Below are 19,116 nucleotides of genomic sequence, written 5' to 3' on the forward strand. Positions count from 1 at the left end.
ACAGACATAGGAGGACGTAAAGGAAGCAGCTGGAAGCTCTGTGCCAGGTGGATAAAAATGCAGTAGTTTGAATCAGGCATTGTGGCAAGGTCCCAGCAGCAGTTTCACACTGAGCTCAGGAGGAACCATTCTGGGTGACTCTCCTGAGGCGTATGAGGCCCCCAGAACCAACCACTCCCAGGAACTCTGGACCCAACACAGAAGAGGGAGTCATATCTTTAGACTTCCGGCCAGATCCTTGGAGGGCTGATTTAAAACATTTATTATATATGTTTTATGATATTGGACTTTGGGGAAAACTATAATAACAGCAAAGAACTTCCTTTATTTTCTTATGTGGCCCCCTCTCAAGAGCACTATATCCCCACCTGCAGTTGCCAGCCCTCCGTCACCCTCCAGGTAAAGGGGGAGCACCTGTCCAGCTGCCCTTGGGATCCAGCAGGACTCAATGGTGATGAATGAAAAAGTGAACCCCAGACCACAGCATGACCTGTGGCTCACAGTGCTCACGCTGGCTGCTGGCACCCACCAGGGCACCTCAGGCTTCCTGATAGTCTCTTACTGTGCATGTTCCCTGGGGAGCTGGGATGAGCTTACTACAGGGAAACAAACCGGCCTTTCCAATCCAAACCTGTATGTGAGCACTGACATTGTATAAAATAAACTCAGTTGGCTATGGTGATGGCACATGGGTGATTTGGTGATGAGAAGCCCACGGGGATTACAACTGAGATGGAAAATGGCACAAAATGATGTAAAAATAAACTATTATATTATTTTTAAAAAAAGAATAATGGATGGTAGAAAATATAGCAGAAAGCCAAATTTGTAACAGTAGAGAATTATAATAAAAGAAGTAAAAAAATAAATACATAAAAAATAAACTCAGTTGGCTAAGACTCCAACAGTCAGCCTTTGAAATTGAAATCCAGCTCAACCTGCAGTCTGGTCCAGGGGAGCCCCTGGACACTCCAAGTTGGGTGGTAATTATTACTTTAGCAATTATAGATGTAAATATACTTTTCATGCCAGTTGGGGGTCTGAGTGGCACTTGCACAATTTTGATGACACATTAATACTTATAAGTAGTGCCCATTTGTCCCTAAAAAAGTTTGACTAAGTTTTTCTTAAATTAGTTTTCAGGGCCTCCCTGGCAGCCTGTGGGTTAACTCTCAGCACTTCCAGTGCAATGACCTGAGTTGGACCCCCCACCCCGGCCAGGGAACTGACCCACATGGCATGGCAGACCTCTCCTGTCCCATCTGCTGCTCTCCTCAGCAGTATATTTCAGTACAAAACCTGCTCTGCTTCCCACTCTGTCTCTGTGAGTCCTCTCACCCCCTGCACCTCTAGCCTGTAGAGCAGCTTGCTTTCCCAATTGCCCTCTGTGTGGGGTAGGGCCACTGTGCACTGGGATTGAGGTAAATGCCCAGTGAGTGGATGGCACTGCTTCAGGTGCAGTTCATGGCCTGGGACCACGGATTGTGCTAAGGACATGGTTAATTTCCTGGGCCTGTGGAAGATGCCTACAGAAGATGCTCTTAAATGATTGATCGCCCTCCCTGGTGGCACAATGGGTTAGGACACAGCACTGCAAGCTGGCTGCAGCCCCCTATAGTGAGAGTTTGATCCCAGCCCTGAGGTGACCACATGGTGTGGCAGACCTCTCCTGACCCGCCCCTTCAGCAGTGTACTTCTTCGATCTCCTGTTCTGCTCCCCACTGTCTCTGGTAAATCCTCTTGCCGCCCCTGTATCTCTGGCCTGCACTCCAGTCCTGTATACATAAATAAATAAATCTTTAAAAAAAAAAAAGATTGTCTTCTTTTCCTTCAAAAACATAACCTCTTCTCCACATACAAGCAGATTTGTGACTCTCTTGATGTCAGTAATCATTAACTTTACATTTGCACTGAAATAAAAAGATGTTAAGAGTGTGCAGGTCTCCAACTGGAGAATTGGGAAGGGGTGGGTGTTCAGTCAAGGTGTCTGCGATAAAGCAGTTTTCTGCATTTGAGACCCATTCCAGTCAGGCCCCCATGGGATCCTCACCAGGAAGAGTATGGCCACCCATGCAGTTCAGTCACAGCAAGATGCAGTCCCAAAAGACAGTGTGGGATAAATGGGAGCTATCAGATTTTCCCGCCCTCCCACCATCAGTGTCAATGATCAACACCTGTGGTCTTACACACGTGCCTGATGGTGGCACCTGGCGTGTGGTGTGGGTGTGCAGAGTGAGCTCCCCTGAACCAAGAGACTGAGTATATATGGACGGCAACAGAGGACAAGATAGCAGAGGACTGTGAAGCAGAGTACAGAAGAGGGCAGTGGTGAGACCAGGAGAGAAGGCCAGAGAGGCTGGAAAGAGTTAAAAAAAAAAAAAAAAGGGCCTGTCTGCACCTGGTTGCCTCACTACAAATGGTGTAGAAAGATCACTAAAAGCCTGAATAAGTCACTGAGGGCTCCAGAACTCTCCTTTACCCGTCTGCCTGGATCATAGGGAATCTGCCCTGTGCCTTCCTGCCCTGTGCCTACAGACAGCCTGCTAGCCTTAGACAGGGACTTCTTCCCATAAGGCTGCATCCTGCACGGCCTGCTTCTCCACAACACAGATAGCCTGGTCCTGGGTGCCTCTTCCTTTTTGTTGGGTTCAGCTCTTCTAGCCAAGAATTCCAGTGTTGGGGCTGTGATTTGTTTTGTCTCCATCTGGCCTGCTACCTGGTGGGGACTCTCATTCAGCTATAGCTGAGCAAGAACTGTAACTTTTAACAGTCCCTGGGGTAAAGAGAGGGGGAGCCCTAGACTGTGGCCCTTCCTTAGAAACATTTATACTTAGGCAATCTCTTAGCTACTCTGACCTGGCTCTGTTTCTCCAGACAATGGGGATTCGGCCCACAACTGGTTAACTGTGCAGGGGTGAATTCGAGCCCATGGTGGCAGCAGCGCAGGCCGACTGTCTTCACTCAGCACCATAATCGGCACATCTGCAGACAGGAAATCCTCCTCACTGCGAGTTCCCAGTCTATTATCTGAGACACCTGGTGTGGGTGGGTGATTCAGAGACAAACAATGAGCGGGCCCCCTGCACAGCAATTAACTGCTTTAACTGCTAATGTGTTTAATCCACCACGTGGAGATCAAGGCTGAACCGAGGAAGAGGCTCAGAGTTCTACTTGGCTTCCAAATTGCAGGGCTGACTTCACCATCCCTGTGCCCACTGTCCTTGCTGGCTGAGGACAAGGTGCCAGGCACATGGGTAGCCCTGACGCATGAACACAGGGCCTTGAGCACGTGTCTATGGAGCATAAGGGGTATTTTTCCCTTTTCTGTTCTTAATACACAACAAAGCGCACTTTATGTGGACATAGTGCAGGCTGCCAGGGTGGGGGGTATGGTCCAGGAGCTGCTTTTGTGCCAGCTGTGCTGTCTCCAGGGTGTTTTATTTAACCTCCCAGATTGGATCATCCTTATTGCAAGTAGAAATAATGCTTGGTTAAGGGCTTATCCGGGAAAAGCGGCAGAAAACATTCCCAGTTGTTAAACTGGGAAGTGGTTCTTGAATGTTTACAAAATCTGGCTCAGGAGCAAGAGCAAAGTCAGCACATGCTCACACAGCCCCAGAAGGCGTGCCAGAAACTGCTGCCGCCACCACAGCGCCGCCTTGGGAAGCAAGGTCAAAGGCCAAGTATTGTGAAAAGCTTCCACCCCCCCAGCATCAATCACAGCAGGCAGACTGTCTGGGGGATGCTCTTTTTGAAAACACAAAAATAAAGTGACTCCTGGCAGGGGAGGGTGGACATGCGCACACCGGGGGCCTTCCCTGTCATCCACCAGGGCCAGTCTGGAAGCAGGGAGGAATTGGAGGCTTTCAGAGGGCACGACCTCTTGCCCCCCACTAAACAGCTGCCACCAGCATGAGCTCAGCTGACAGCATCTGGGTGCAGGCTTATGCACTGGAGACTGGGGATGGGTATGCATGGGCAGGGGGCACCAGAGACAAAGGAGGAATGTTGCGTGCAGATAGGACAGGAGAAATTTGCCACCTCACCATGGAGTCTAAAATAATAAACATCAATTTATACTTTTGGGTCTGAACAGTTATGTAACCTTCCACAGTATTCAGAATAAACCTACTTAAAAGTTACTTTTACAATTTGTTCAGGAATATTTCCTCTGGTAATTTACTGAATTTTAATTAAGAAGCACTAAATAGACAGGGTTTTTCCAGATCTCTCCTTTGTTGTTATTCTGTGCCAACTGTATGAAGTGAAGAACTCTGACTCCTCCAGAGTTTATTTCATCCCCTAATTTCCAGTTGTCCTAGAAATCAAAATGACTCAGGAAGAACAGACAGGCCTTTCAGAAGCACACTGCTGGTGATGTAGCCTTGTCCCTCCCCAGGAGCTCCACCCTGGGAGGATGCTGGGACCTGTTCCACCAGGTCTTGACAGGGACAGGACAGTCCCTCTCCAGTGCTTAGTAAATATGGGCTTACTTGACATGGAGCCAGATGATGAGCCTGATAACCTCATGGGTTCAGAGCCTGAGCTTAACTGACCAGCCCCAGTGTAGAGCTCCTTATTGGAAACATGCCGAGAAAGTCTGATCTTGGTTGTTCTTACTTTGGACATGCAAATTGACAGATTAGGAAACCCAGAATCCTATCCTACAAGTGGCAGGTGCCAGACGGCAAGATGTCAGAGCAAGCATGCTGTGTTCATTCTCACTGGCCATCATTCTCCCATCCCTTGGCCTACAGCAGCCTCAAGCAGGTACAATACTGCATGGCATCAGCTCTCTGCTCTTTTCATCCTGTTCTAGGCCAGAGAGCTTTTCCTCAAAGCTTATGTCCCTTGTCCGTTCCCACAGACCAGCTCCCTGAGCGGGGTCTCTGTCATCACATTTGTATTTGCCACCCTTCTCTTCAGGAGGGTGGCTTAAGTGCAGAGAGGGCACAGCCGGGTAAGGGACATGGCCAGCAAGGTTGGCAGTGGGCTATGTCTGCACGGCCATACCTACTCCACCCTCACCTCTCAGACTAGGAAGAAAGATGCGAACGCAACTGCAAACAGGTGAGGCTGATGAGGCCACTGCCAGTCCATGCCTCCCCCCCACCCCCGCCCCCCTCTGGATAGGTCAAGGACTCTTCCCTGCCTTGGGTGCTATCACTGGAAATCAGTGAGTGTGACTTCTGGAAAGACCAAGAAGATGCCCACTTCTAGCATGCGATGGCTTGTAGTGCTTACAGCAACCCACTGAGAAGTATGGGAGCAATCCCATGGGCCTTTAGAATGAAATGCACAGTATAAAGCCGGCAGGTTGATGGGCACTCTAGGAGGGGGGTGTGCTGTTCCATGCGTGGCTTGTGTGTGAGTGTGCACATGGGCTCGGTGCTCTCTTACCTATGGCCCACAGGACAGTGTTAAAGATACTCTTGTCCTCCTTGCCAGAAACCTCGTCCTTCCAGGTGACCTGGAGCTGGCCATCCAGAAGCCTCCCCACACTTGAGGGAGTGCAGCCCCTCAGGAACCGGGTGCCATGAGATTCCATGTATTCCATGACTAAGGAAGACATTTGCTGCAAAACACAAGTGGACGCAATGTGAGGACCAGATGGACAGCAGTGAGAGGACTTGGGCCCTGCCTATTTGAAAAGAACCTCAGAGGGTCTGTTCAAAGGAAAAGGTTCACTGCCCTCTCCTCTTCAGCTATGAGGCCTATGTAAGTCACTCCTATTTTTAAGACCTCTTATTCTCTGCAGAGCTGAGAAAGAATTTAGTATTCCCCCTTTACCCCTTGTTTCCAAATGTGAAGATCTTGGACCCTTCTCTTAGGATGCACTTGACCTGTGGGCTCTTCTCCAGATGCTAACTTAGTTTTCACTGAAAACAATGACAGAGAAGTACCTCTTCCACTTGACTGAATGGACTGGTGCCCAGTCCCCTACCTGGTCCCTACTGAGGTATGGCCAGTTTCTCTGCCATTGGGGAACTGGGACAGTGGGGGGTACCTTTGTGACCCACCAACAGATGGAGGGATAGTGGGCACAGAATGAGGGGGGCAAGGGAAGCCCAGGTATCTGCATAGAGAGCTCCTCCCTCCCAATTCAGCAGGCTCTGCGTCCCTAAGGTTTCAGAGAGGGGACCTAGCCCAGGTGACTGTAGGACTTAAACAGACTGGAGGTATCGTCAACCATAGCTTCTCATTTAGGAAACAGAAGTTACTGTTCAAACCCACTGACATATGTTTAGGTGAACAAGCTCATTTGGCATCTATCTGGGATTGTCAAATGCAGGGCAGGAAATGGTGACTAGCCTGCACTGGTCCTCTGAATGCTGATGGGTCTAGACCTCCCTGTCAGTTTGAAGAGAAGCTGCTGGGTGGCCTGGAGCCTCATGGTCAGCCCAGTGCCCCTAGGTCTGCCCCTAGGTCTACCACCTGTGCTGCTGCTAGGTCTGAGGCCAGGCTGGGTTACCTGGCAACACTGTGCCTATTCCAGGGCATGTCTGGAACCTGTCCCCTCTCCATCCCTCTTGCAAAAGTGACAACACTGTCTCCATGTGCCACTGCCATCCAGAGTACCGAGGCACCACACTTGTCCTTCCCTTGCTACTGAAGCCCACCCAAGGACTCATCCCACTTAGGCTTCAGCTCTCCACCTGCCAACCTGACCCTCCAGCCTATCTCTCATGCTTAACCTTCATCAGGTCCAGATTCACCTTCTTCTCTTCTCCTTCACAGGCCTGTACCGGGAAGTGCAGCCCCTCTGTCGGTCTAAAGCTTCCATGTGAGGGCTGGTCTTTCCCAAGGCTCCTCTGGCCCTTAGACCTCACCATTGCCCATGTCTAGCTACATGGCCTCCTTGCAGCTGTCTCTAGCTGGGGATCCTCTCCCTAGAGCCTGAGGCTCAGAGGACCCCTCCGGACAGTCCCTGTGTGGGTGCTCAGTGTACAGGTGCTAAGTGAGGGCACGGATGCATGCAACAGGGAAGGGGAACTGGCACAGGGATGCATGGAAACGGGCCACATGTCAGGACTGCCAGGGCAGAAGGGACTCTGGAGAAGCAGACGTGAGGCAGGGTAGAGGTCCATCCTCCTTTTCAGGGGCACAGAGAGTTTGAAACTTGACAATGACAGCTCACACTTGGATGACATATGTTTCCTTCAAGAGTTTTTAGTTTAAAAAGAAATCTCAGCCCTCCCTGGTGGCGCAGCGGGTTAAAGCACTGCACTGAGAAGCTAAAGCCACTTCCGCATGAGTTCGATCCCCGCCTGCCCCGGAGGTGCCTACGTGGCACGGCAGACCTCTCCTGACCCGCCCATTGCTCCCCTCAGCAGTGTACTTTGTCTGCTCCCCTCTCTGTCTCTGGTGAATCCTCTCACCCTCCACATCTCTGGCCTGTACCCCAGTTCCATATGAATAAATAAATACATCTTAAAAAAGAAAGAAAGAAAGAAAGAAATCTCCATTCAGTCCTCATGCAGTTGCCCAGCTTTCAGTGTAGGTGTCTGTTTCCCAGCTGGAGATCAGAAGCATCTGACCCCCGGACCTGCTGTAAACTGCAGCAGCAGCACTGGCCCTCGGCCCTTGGAGGCTGTAATGACACGCCTGGCACATTCAGGGAAGACCACCCGCCACCAGCAGACCCAAGTGCTCATCCTGGCTTGCTACAACTTTTCAGTTTATGCCAGGCGGCCAGCATTGTCACCAGGGGCTCCTGTGTTCCAAGGTGATCACACAGGGTCTCACCAGTTGCCACCTGTTTCCCCCGTTGCCCTTGATGATTTGGTTCAAACCCTACAGGGACTCAGTAAGGGTACCACAGCCTGCCACTTAGCAATAGGATGCCTAGAAAGAGTGACCCAACCTCTGGTCCCTGAATCTGGCCCAGCATGCCTTTGGGCATCCTTTTTGGTTCTCTGGGAAAATGTAACATGTTCCATGCAGCAACCTTCAGTTCCACTCTGGCAGGTGCTGTGCATTTTGGGGACAGTCTTACTGTTCAACTCAAGAACCGATTTCTAAATTCTAAGATCGCACATCCAGCCCACACCTAACCCTGCCTGGTACAGGATAGCCCTCAGGAGAGCAGAGCCACAGGTGGGAACTGGGGATGACAGGGCACTACCTGGTCGAAGCCCCGGAGGGGGATGCTGCGCATCATGATGGTGGTGTCCAGTCCAATCCCTGTGAGGAAGCCAGCGCACTCCAGGGCCACATCTGGCAGAGTTGGGTAAGGAAGGCTAACAGATCAGATTGGGAATCTAAGGACGAGACCATCATTTCAAAAGAGAACCCCCTATCACCACACACACCCATCTCTTAAATGTACATCCAGTGTGAGGTGGGGAGCTCCCTCCGGGACCCACAGGTCAGGCAGCTTCCGCCTCCATGGGGCATCTGCCCAGGCTTCCGCAGCCTCCAGGGCCAGGGCTACTCCCCAAGGGGTTCCAGTGGTGACAGAAAGGAAAAGCCTCCTTGAGAGACACAAGGCAGCCGCCTTCCACCTGTGATCTGTTAGCAGTCCCAGTGCTTTTATCTGTTCTTAGATGTCCCTTTCCCAGCTCCAGGTCCTCCCACACTCCTCCCTCAGCCCTCCTTGGTTTCACTGCTCCCTCTGATGGATGAGTCTAGAATGGGGCTGCTCCCCAGGGAAGACTGCCTTGCTCATGGCTGTGTCCAGCTGCCCTGGCTGGCTTAGCCATCTCAGCATGCCACCCAGTAAAAGCCTCCAGGAAGTTCTAGCCACAGAAGATCATGTTCAAAATGCCCCCTCCACAATGGTCATCCACGCTGAGTGGTTCCATAAGTGCCATTTCCAGGTGGCAGAGTTTGTTCCTTGATAGGAGGGAGAACAGATGGGGAGGGGCTGTCAGACTGAGTTTCCCCTCAGGAAATCCCCTCAGCCATTTGTCAGCTGCACCTCGGCAAAGGATACAGCTGGCACCGACCACCAACCTGTAGAAGCAATGGACACACAGAAAGAAGAGACATGAGTCGCACATGAGGCCACCATGAAGCATGGTAGTCCCAAAGGGAGCCTCTGCGGTGGGACAGGTCGCTTCTGGAGACAGGTCTCTTCAGTCTTCATGTAAGGTGCTTGGTCAGCTAATTTGTCGCTGTTGCATCAGCTGAGGATAACAGTTCAAGCAGGCCACCCTATGGTATAAAATCCACCCCCAGAGGCTTCTGTTGTGATCTACAACATCACAAACTGAATCAGGAAATTGTGTGGTGGCAAGGGACAAGTGAGGTCAGTGATAATATGGCACATGTCCCTTGAATAGCAGGACCAACACGGAAGCTGTGGATGTGTTGAGAATGTCTACTTAGAAGAGTCACAAGAACTACTGTGGGGTCCCTGTGGACCTCCTTGGGCCAGGGGCAAAACAGAGACACTGAGCAGCTGGGGGAGGGCAACAGATGGTGGGGAGACTCCTGGGAAATCATCATCTATGGGTAGAACAGCTGTCTGTTCAGCATCCCAGGGCCAGGAGAGCTAGATCCCCTGAGCGAGGATAAAGGACTGAAGAAGAGAGGAGACAGAGGACACTAGCAACAGCAGCCTTGCCTAAAATATAATATAATCCCTCTCCTGCTATTCAGCTCCAATGCCTGCATGCATGCACACATACACAAATGCACAGAACTTAACAGAATATAAACTCCCAGCCCAGGCGGCAATGTGTGGGTGGGCTTGTCAGATCACCTCTTCAGCCTTTGAACAAGAGGAGGTGATGTAAGGCTGGATAAGCCCAGTGTCAGCGCTAATCCTGGCAGGTACTAATGATATAATTCCATTTCATTCCTCTGGAATATTCCTGCAGGTACCCTGCAGGAAACAACCGGTGCACGGCTTCTTCTCGTGCAGAACAGGGAACAGAATCTTGACGAAATCACTTTTGGGATGACTCCTAACATACCAGATGATTATTATTCTTTGAAGGAGGCAGAATCTGCGAACTCACCCAGAGGACTCCTTTCAAATGGGCTAAAGTAAAAAAATGCTGCAGCAAAACCAGACCGTATCTCAGCCTACAGACCATGAGAGGTTGAAGGTACCAGAACACAGGACACCACTGGTTTTTCTCATAGGTTTGAAAGGATCAGCTTCTGCTGGCCACTGAGGAAACCCTTGGGTAAGACAGGGGACTGGGCCCTAGTGCAGGCGGGTTCAGGCGGGACAGCCAGGAGAGGATGGTGGCGCTGCAGCAGATGTCAGTAGCCCAGCTTGTTGGACACAGAGAAGGGGCTGGGAACACTTGCCAGAACGCAGACATCAAGAGACCTAGAAATAAGGGCATCAACCAAGGCCAGAAGTCAACCCTCCTCCCTGGGAACTCATGAACTTCACGTGTACTTTGGGCAGCTCCACTCTCTGTGACTTTTGGTGTGCAAAGATTTTATTTGAAGGTATAACTACTGTGGGATTAGCCTAATCACAGGGCAGGCTTTGTTGTTCAGAATCTGAGTGGGGGGAGGAAGCAGAAACAAAAGCTTAATTCAAACCCATGAAGCCTGGACTTAAAGAGCTCTCCACCTGCCTCTCGAGTCTGAAGGCTCCTGATCCACTCCCCGAGGGGATCACATACACAAACTGAGAGCCTCATGGCAGGCATCTGGTCCCTTGGCAGTCCCACCAGTGCAGGAAATGCCCCACAGGTTGCTGTGCCTGGGGCCCAGGGAGGCAGCCTCTCCTGTGGGGCCTGCTCCAGGCCTGCTTGGGACCCACTGGCCCAGTTGCACTCCAGGGCCCTGATACTAGGCCCAGCTTCGCACAGCTAAGCCTCTGTTTGAGCTAAGCCTCTGATAGTACCTAAACGCTCTGGCCCTGTGACTGCTGCCACCCAAAGGAGATACCTGTCTCAGCTCCTGACATCTGTGTACCTTAGTCACAGGACACACCTGGGGACGTAAGAAGCAGGGCTCTGTGACTGGTAGCTAAGCCCCAGGCAGAAGACTGCACTCCCTCTTGCTGGACACAAAGGAGCATGGAAGCTAAGCAGAACATGAGAAAACTAAGTGAGAGTGAATTTTTCTAAATAAATGGCTGTGGTTTTTTGCAAGATAAAATTTACATTCTTCCCTCTTGCACTTAGGAAAAAGAGGAGTGATTACAGAATCTGGTCAGCTTCTGGACTTAATAATGAGGGTCAAACAAAAACTCATTCCACGAACGAGTCTGACAGGCAGTATTAAATCAGTCCGAGTTACAAAAACACTCTCCCTGTTTCTCAGAGTCCTGGACTCCAAGGACAGGCTCAGGAAACGGGTACAGCTGCAGGAGAGTGGACAGGCCTCAGCTAGTGAGTGGCCAGCATTGTAGAGAAGGCCTGATAGATCTTCACTCTGCAGATCTTCTAGGGGACCAAGCAGGGCTACCGCTAAGCAGCAGGAAATGGCAACTCCGGTGTCTCGAGGGCCCAGTGTGGGTATAGAGGGCCCATGGGGACTCTGGCCTCATTCAAATGTTCTTTGCCTTCAGAGAAAGGTGACCACACTAAAGATAGCCACAAACTTCTGGTGCAGAGCTCAGTTCTGCCAAAAGCTGACTCCGGACACAGAGCTGACTGAGGCAGGAGTGCTGACCAGCTGGGTCAGGTTGCTGAAGGGGTCCTGAGTACAGTGATCTTGATTCACCATTAGGGAACAATCGCAGGAAGGAGGACCAGAGGTCCTCTAGTCTGGGCAGGTTGGGTGCTAGGCTGCTGGGTCCAGGGGGTGCCCGCCAGGTAAGCAAGGGTAGACTCTAGAGGCCTCAGACACCTTTGGCCCAGATAATGCAATGCCTGTTTCCTTAAAGGAGCTGTGGGTAGTGAGCCCCACTTCCTCCCCTTCATCTGAATGGCTGGACTTCTTCCGGAAGCTGCCAGTGCCTCTGAGCTTTCCCTTGTGAAGCTGCATACCCCAATTTGCCCCATTTCTCTCACTGGCAGTGGGCAGTTCCTGCTACTTGCCCAGGAGGCCCTGTCCTTTCACCAGAATCTTCCTCACTTGTTCAAACTATTCTAGATTTCTACGGGGGAAAAAATGAAGAAACAACAACAGAAAGGCAAACAAGCTAGACACAATGCTGCACAGGGGCTGAGGCAGTAGATACCAGCCTGCAGAGCTGGCTCAGAGTCCATAAGCACTACTGGGCCCAGACGATACTCACATTGTAGGTTCTGGGGCCTAAGGCCCTCAACCTCCACCCCTACTTGGCCTCAGGGGTCCTGACCAAGGGTGCAGGAGCTCAAGCTGCACATGCTAGAGCCTTCTACATATGATCTGCCACCTCCAGGTGTTCTGAACCAGGCACCCAGCTATGTAGTAAAAAGAATAATTCTGTCTTCTACCAATGGGCTGGGTTTAATTGCTCCCTCTCTGCCATCTTTTTTGCTCTGGGTTCCCCAGACCTAGATGTAAGCAAAAGAGGAAGGAGGGACTCCTCAACTGTCCATAAGGCTAGATGCCTCCATGGGCTCTAGGGCCCAAAGAGCAGGATGACTCTTGGGGCAAAAGAGACTGGAACAAGTTTGGAAGGCTGAGGGGCTGTAGGCTCCACTATGAACTCCACTCACCAGACCTGAAGCTCCTGGTAATTGTGCCAGATGAAGACACACCCAGAAAGAAGGTCCTGGCTGCCACCTGTACCCCATTATGGAGAGGAAGGTGGGAGGGAGGCCCTGTGCATGCTGCAGAACCCACTGGGGACCTGGGGCCTGTCTGGGTACGCCCAGACATAGCCCTCAACAGGCCTTAGGATTATGCCAGGGGACACAGCACCATGCCAGGTGCACTGGGCACCCTCTGTGCCTACAGAAGCCAGGCACACTGGGCACCCTTGGCCACTGGTGGGCCTCCCAAATAGGGCCAAGTAGAAATGTCCCCAACTGCTACAGGAGGCACCCTGGGGGCAGGGGGGGCAGCCCTCAGGTCCATATTAATTTCAGCTCCATTTTAAAGGCGAGTTAAAATAAACACGGGGAATATTTATAAGGCAAATAAATCTGGCAGAAACAGCCCCTCCAAGTGTGAGCAGAGGCCTCCCCCTCAGCCCCAGCCCAAGCTGATAAAATACAGAAATGCTACTGTAGACCCTCCGGGCTTATTTTGACTGCAGCAGAGGAATGTAACATGTAAACACTGACTCCCATATCACACTGTTACAACTTGCATTAACAGCATTGGACAAAAGCCGCATTTTCACAGAAGCATCGTACAGGGATATATCTCTAGCTTAATTTTTAAAAAAACCATTTCCTCACATAAATCATGCTCAGAACTAAACGGGTGACTGATACATTGCAAACACTTTTTTCTTAAACAATAACATACCTAAATTCCTTATAAACCAAAAGCTTTTAAAAAAATCTTCTAAATGTTTTTTTTCTGAAGAAAATAAACACTGCAGTTTCTTTCCTGACCAAAATATCTGGAGCTGTGTCTTCCCGTCCAGCAGACTGCTGCCCCCAACAGCCCACGCCCAGGGCCACTTGCTGAGCGCCACCAGCACCCACACTGGGCTGCTCCCCCCAGCCCCAAGCAGCAGCAGCCTGGGCCCCCAGTCTACCTAGCCTCAAGCAGCAGGTAGAGAGAGAAACACCAGAAGTTGGCCCCCTCCTGGAGGCTGACTACATTTTAAAATGTATAGGGAAATAGCAAACAAAGGAAAACAATAAAGCACTCAGCAACTAATCTGACAAAATACAGGATTCAGAAAATACTGCCCTTTGGTGATGAGCCAGAAGGACTGAACAGAAGCCTTGTGCAGGGAGCCTGTCTCCCAGGGAGCTGCATATTTAAGATCCTTTCCATCATAAGGCCAGCAGACTGTTACAGCCAGCCGGGCAACATATCTAGGTTCCACCCAGAGAAAACTAAAAAGATCTGGACACTAGCAGGCAGCTCTGGTGGCTGAGAAGACAGTTCCAGTGGGGCTGAAAGTGGAGACTGGAGCCAAAGAGAGACTGGGGCCCCATGGGGATGGACACTGCAGTGCGTGGAAGGGGCTGTGCCTTCAGCAAAGGGGGAACTCCAGCAGCAGGCCTCATTGAACTTCACCACAGACAACTACAAGTTCCCCAAGGACCGAAAGGAAAAGCCACCCATGGAAAAGCTATAGGAAAATGGAGGGGACTTTCTTTAAAAACAGTCCTGGAGGTGAGTGGGCCTCCTTGAGCATGCAATAAATCTAAAAGTTGTTAAATATAAAAAGAGCTCTGAGACACATTCATAAAAATCATTTGTATATCACATAAGTTAAAAGACAAGGACAAGTTAAGAAAATCTGCAATGTAAATGACATAGGGTGACAACTCTAATACACAAACTAGCCAGAAGATAAGAAAAAGATAAAAGAAAAGGAAAAAGCAGACAGAAAGAGGACCCAGAATCAAGCTGACATTCTGCATGCACACAGGCCTCCCCACATTCACAGACACAATTTTAAATAACCAATAAAGACACCAAGAAATGAGTAATTACAGCAAATGCAAATAGAATCAGGTCATGTTTAATCTACTAGATAGTTGAAGATAAAAGATTACCCAGAAATTACAGTTAAAAGAAAAAAGTGATCAATGTAACAAAATGTAAAAACTTCTGCATGAAAAATTGTCACCAAGTCAAGGGCCAAACCACAACCTGGGGACCCAGTGAAAGTTGACTGTCAGTGACCCCAACCTGCACGGCACAGTGGCAGTCCTAGGGCCTGGGAAGTGCATCTGGAGAAACAACCAGTGCTTACTGGGCGTGAGAGGAGGTGGAGGGAGAGGGAGAAGCCCCTTTTCATTTTATGCTTTATGAGGAAGCTGAGGCCGAAGCCGACCTGTGGAAGTGCTCAGGTAACTGGGCACAGCCCACCAGGAGAGAGCACAGGGGCAAATGATAATGGTGTGACAGCATCTCCCCTGCATCTGGGTTTCCACTTGTAGGAAACACCCCTGAAAAATGTGTAACAGAGAAGAAGCACTTCAAACTGTATATATGATACACACCAAAGGTTTTCATTGTAGCATTTTATAACAAAGAAAGGAGAGGTTGCTGAGATGCTTTTGAACAGCTGAAAGATAAACTGCATCATATTCACTTGAGGGAACCAAGCCCTAATTCCTAGCCAAATGCCTTAGAAGTGGGCATCAATGATGACAAGCAGAGCACGTGACATGCACACTCTCACATGTTCACCACACACACACAAACTGGCATACACATTCCCCCACATACATATTTTCGCAAAAGCGCCTGTCCACTTCTTGGGATCACTAACAGTCAGCTTTCACTGGGTCCCCAGGTTGTGATTTTGACTTGGCAACAGTTTTTCATACAGAAGTTTTACGTTTTTATGTTGTTGTATTATTCACATTTTTCCTATTGTGGGAAAAGTTCCAAGGCAGCTAAGATCTGCTGATGACTAAGCCTGTACTGCCCTCCAGTGGCCTTTCCTGTCCCTGCGTGCATAAAGTCCCATCTATGCCGTAAGCACTACTGCCTGGACTTGAAACCCAGTAAGAGCCTGCTCCCTAGGCACAGGAATGTGCATTTGTGCTTGCTTAGGGAGTGCAAAACCATGCACACTGCAGATATCATTTTTACAACTGAATCCTTTAGAAAGTCTGCAAGATTCAGGGTGCAAACTAGATGAAAATGGGACATTTGATAGAAGCCAGAGGTCAGGGCATTCCCTGACAACCCACCTGATCCTGATTTCCCCTCCTTGAAGCCCTCTCTCCCTGATAACTCATGACAGCACCCACTGCAACCTAGTGGCTCTTGGGTTACCTGTTTGAAAACCGGTACCCTTGACAATAAATGACCAGTCCACCCTTGTGACCTGCCATCACTTCAAGACAGTCACAGGACACAGTATGCTGACAGCTCTGCCAAGGCACATAACCACCAGGCTGTCTTTACTTATGGGTACCTGAAAAGAAGTCCCATCTCAGCTGGGAGAGCAGAACAGCATGGGGGTCTAGATGGCCCTAGGGTTTACAGTGGTGGACAAATAGAGAACCCCCGATGAACCACACATCAGGTCTTACGTTTTCCCAGGAGATTCCTTCAGCCAGAAGATGTCATCACTTGTAAGTCCATATTCCAGGGCACCTTTGATCTGTCCAAGTAAAAAAGATCAACGTGAAATCCTATGAGTAAAGCACTGTTTGGCCTGATTTTGAGACTTCCTCAGAGGTTCCCTTTTGCAGACATAACTCAACTGGAACTACCCCCAGCTCACTTGTGGGTACGAATGATGTCATTCACCCAGAGTTGGGGAGATAGAGGGAGAACAGAATCCACTGAGCTGAAACTCTCATCTCTCCCCAGAACCAGGATCCCTGCTTCAGAGACTTTATGGAGCTGTACTCTCTGGGGACAGGTGACCTGTCCCTACTTTGGTCACTGTCTGCCCAGCACCTAATAGCTGAGCAGTCATTGGCTATGCAAAGTCGCAGGGGGGCCTAGTTGCAGTGAGTGATCTTGCCTTCCTGCTTTCCTCTCCTTGGCCCAGACCCTGAGACAGGGCATGGATGGCAGGCCAGCTCCAAGGGTACTAGGATGTTGAGTGGATGTGTCTAAACAATCTTGAAGGCTAGCAAGGGTCAGCCTGGTGTCCAGGAGTTGCACAGATCACCCTCCAACCCACCTAACAAGGAGCAACTAAGCAGGTGGGGAGACACAGGGACAAGTGCCTGGTCAGTGGCCCATGAGAGGAAGATGTGCTGGTAGAGGGGAAATGAATTATAAACAGTTTATGATTTCATTTGCCAAAGAAAATAAAGTCAGGAATTTCTCAGGTTCTTGGCAGGCCCCAGGGGAGGATGGGAGGAGGGAGAACAGAATCCACTAAGCTGAAGCCCCATTTCCCACCCCCACCAGGAAACTCCTGCTCCATCCCTCCTACAGAGACATCAGCAGCTGACCAGCTATGGGCCAGCAGGGCAAGGCCAGTTCACACCAGTGATTTCAAGGAGGTGTGAGGGTTAACGACTGGTTTCTGGCAACTGCTTCTAGCCTTTAGAAGCTTTAAGCCAAAACAGTCTGAGTCCAGCTGCTCACTACGGGGTCACTTATATCACCCACTTTGCCTGTCTGTTGTAGTTACCTTAAACAACAGTGCCCTGTCATCCTACGGAGCCAGGCAGCCTGCCCATAGCCACCTCTGCACAAACCCACCCAATTGCCTCCACAGGACACTCTGCCTGCTAAGAGCTGAGGGGGGACCCTGTGGCACTGTAGGATGGAGGTATGCAATTGCCTCTGTGCCCTCTGTTCTCCATTTCCAGAGAAAGCACAAAGTTGAAGTAAAGGGTTGGGATTTAGCGCTCTGAAAAGAAAGAGGATCACTCCCTCATTCCTCACCTGTCTGCATGCCTTCTGTCTAAGCTAGCAGCAGGAGCGGCTGCCACGCTCAGAGCCCAAGGGCTTTGTGCACCTCGCTGCAGGCACCTGCAGACTCAGGGCTCCTGGCACATAGTTCTGAGGATGTGGCCTTGGCCAAACCCTCTGTGCCCTATTCCCGCTGGCCTCTCCCTCAGCTCTACTTGCCTTGTGGGAAGGAGGGCAAAAGAACCCCTATACCACATAAGACCAGGCCAGAAGGTAATGTTACCAAAAATGGCAGAGTTCATTTCATGGCTCCAGAAGACAGAAAACAAACTAACAAAATGTAGCAAAGGTGATCAATCCTTTTCTGAACTGGAAATCAACTGAAGGCTTGTAGCAACACAGGGAACATTTAGTCAAAAAAAAAAAAATGGCTGAAATGTGGTAAGCACAGTGAGTTTTGTGGGGCTTTAACTCACTCTATCCCCATCCACCAGCTCAGTGGCAGTCTTGAGTAATGATTGTTCCAGAGAGAGCAGAACAAGGCTGGAGCCCTTTCAAAGTCTCCTTCCCAAAGAACAGTCACTGTGAGATTTGGGTGATGGCTTCCTGGAAGACCCTATTTAATAGACTTGTCTTTATTGACCTCGCTCGAACTTACCCAGCGCTGACAGCCTCTCCCTGGGGGGGCAGTAAGGCGGGGGGTTGTCCAGTGACTTAACAGCACAGCTGCCTAAAGTGATGGATAACAGTTGAAGCAAACAGACTAACCAAAAGCTTAAAAGGAAAAGCTGAGAAATGAGATATCCACAGGGGCTTTGAAAATTTCCAACATGTTCTTGAGGCTCTTAGAAGTCCAGGCAAAGGCACTGGTCTGTGTATATGCCGGGGACCAGCCGGACAGTCCTGAGAGCTCAGCTCTATGAACTTGAGATGCTGCACTAGCAGGAAGTCTGGACTAAGGCAGAGTTTCTACTTCCTGGCTTAGTATCGAAGGTATAACCCAAATGCCCACAGAACCCTCTAGGCAAAGACTAGGAGACTTGTTGGTCCCAGGTGTTTAAAGAAAACACAATCAGTCATTAGCGACTACTCAGCTAACTGAACTTAGTGACCGTGCTTGAGACTTTCAGGGTGTCTAGCTCCAGCATTCATGGTGTGTCCTGTCTCCGCACTTGGAATTTTTGATAGCTCAGTGGCCCTCAAATGGCAAATAGAGACTTTATGAAATTAATTTCAAAAAATCATCCAACATGGAATCTGAGTGGCAGAGCAGACATCAGGTTCACCTCCTTTACCTACTCATAACTAAGCTGCAGTAAACAAAGCCAAAACCCCTGAAGGAAAAACAGATGACTGCAGCACACACCAGAAACCATAGTCTGGCGGGTAGGGTAGAAAACTTGAGGTGAGCTCTATGAATAGTGATACCAGAGCAGTGCAACCCACGAGAAGGAAGGCCAGAGCCCTCTGCAGTTTCCAAAACAGGCACATCCCAGTATCAGGGACTCCTGAGACCCAGCACTGCACTAGATAAGGGGGTGCACAAGTTGGCACCTGGGGCAGAGGATGCACTGTAGAACTTGCAGGTGTGGTGGCAGGCAAAGCCTGAAGCTCAATATAGAACAGGAGGAGCCTGAAGCAGCAGAACAGGTCTGATCATCTGCGTCTCCTCGCAGCAGAAGAAGCTATTACTAAAAGTCAAGGGTGAGCTATTCAGAATACCTGCACGCCCTCATCACAGAGCCAAAAACAGAACGAAAGGGCACACTTAACACAATGAAGCTTAAACAACTGTCAAATAGGAGAAAA

The 19,116-nt window shown here is 50.0% G+C and overlaps 1 protein-coding gene across 2 annotated transcripts in view; it reads right to left on the reverse strand.

Moving 5' to 3' along the window:
• Positions 1 to 19,116, reverse strand: part of TXNRD2 (thioredoxin reductase 2) — a 51,717-nt gene that overhangs the window by 13,088 nt on the left and 19,513 nt on the right. For both annotated transcript variants that reach the window (XM_012734244.1, XM_004694972.2), the window contains exons 8-11: positions 16,023 to 16,093; positions 8,936 to 8,955; positions 8,126 to 8,217; positions 5,401 to 5,575 (exon numbers count right to left, since the gene is read on the reverse strand). In XM_012734244.1, coding sequence (XP_012589698.1) covers positions 5,401 to 5,575; positions 8,126 to 8,217; positions 8,936 to 8,955; positions 16,023 to 16,093 — 358 coding nt within the window. The remainder of the gene's footprint in view (positions 1 to 5,400; positions 5,576 to 8,125; positions 8,218 to 8,935; positions 8,956 to 16,022; positions 16,094 to 19,116) is intronic.

This window comes from Condylura cristata, unplaced genomic scaffold (genome assembly GCF_000260355.1).
Source record: "Condylura cristata isolate star-nosed mole 26May11 unplaced genomic scaffold, ConCri1.0 scaffold00051, whole genome shotgun sequence".
Taxonomy (NCBI): domain Eukaryota; kingdom Metazoa; phylum Chordata; class Mammalia; order Eulipotyphla; family Talpidae; genus Condylura; species Condylura cristata.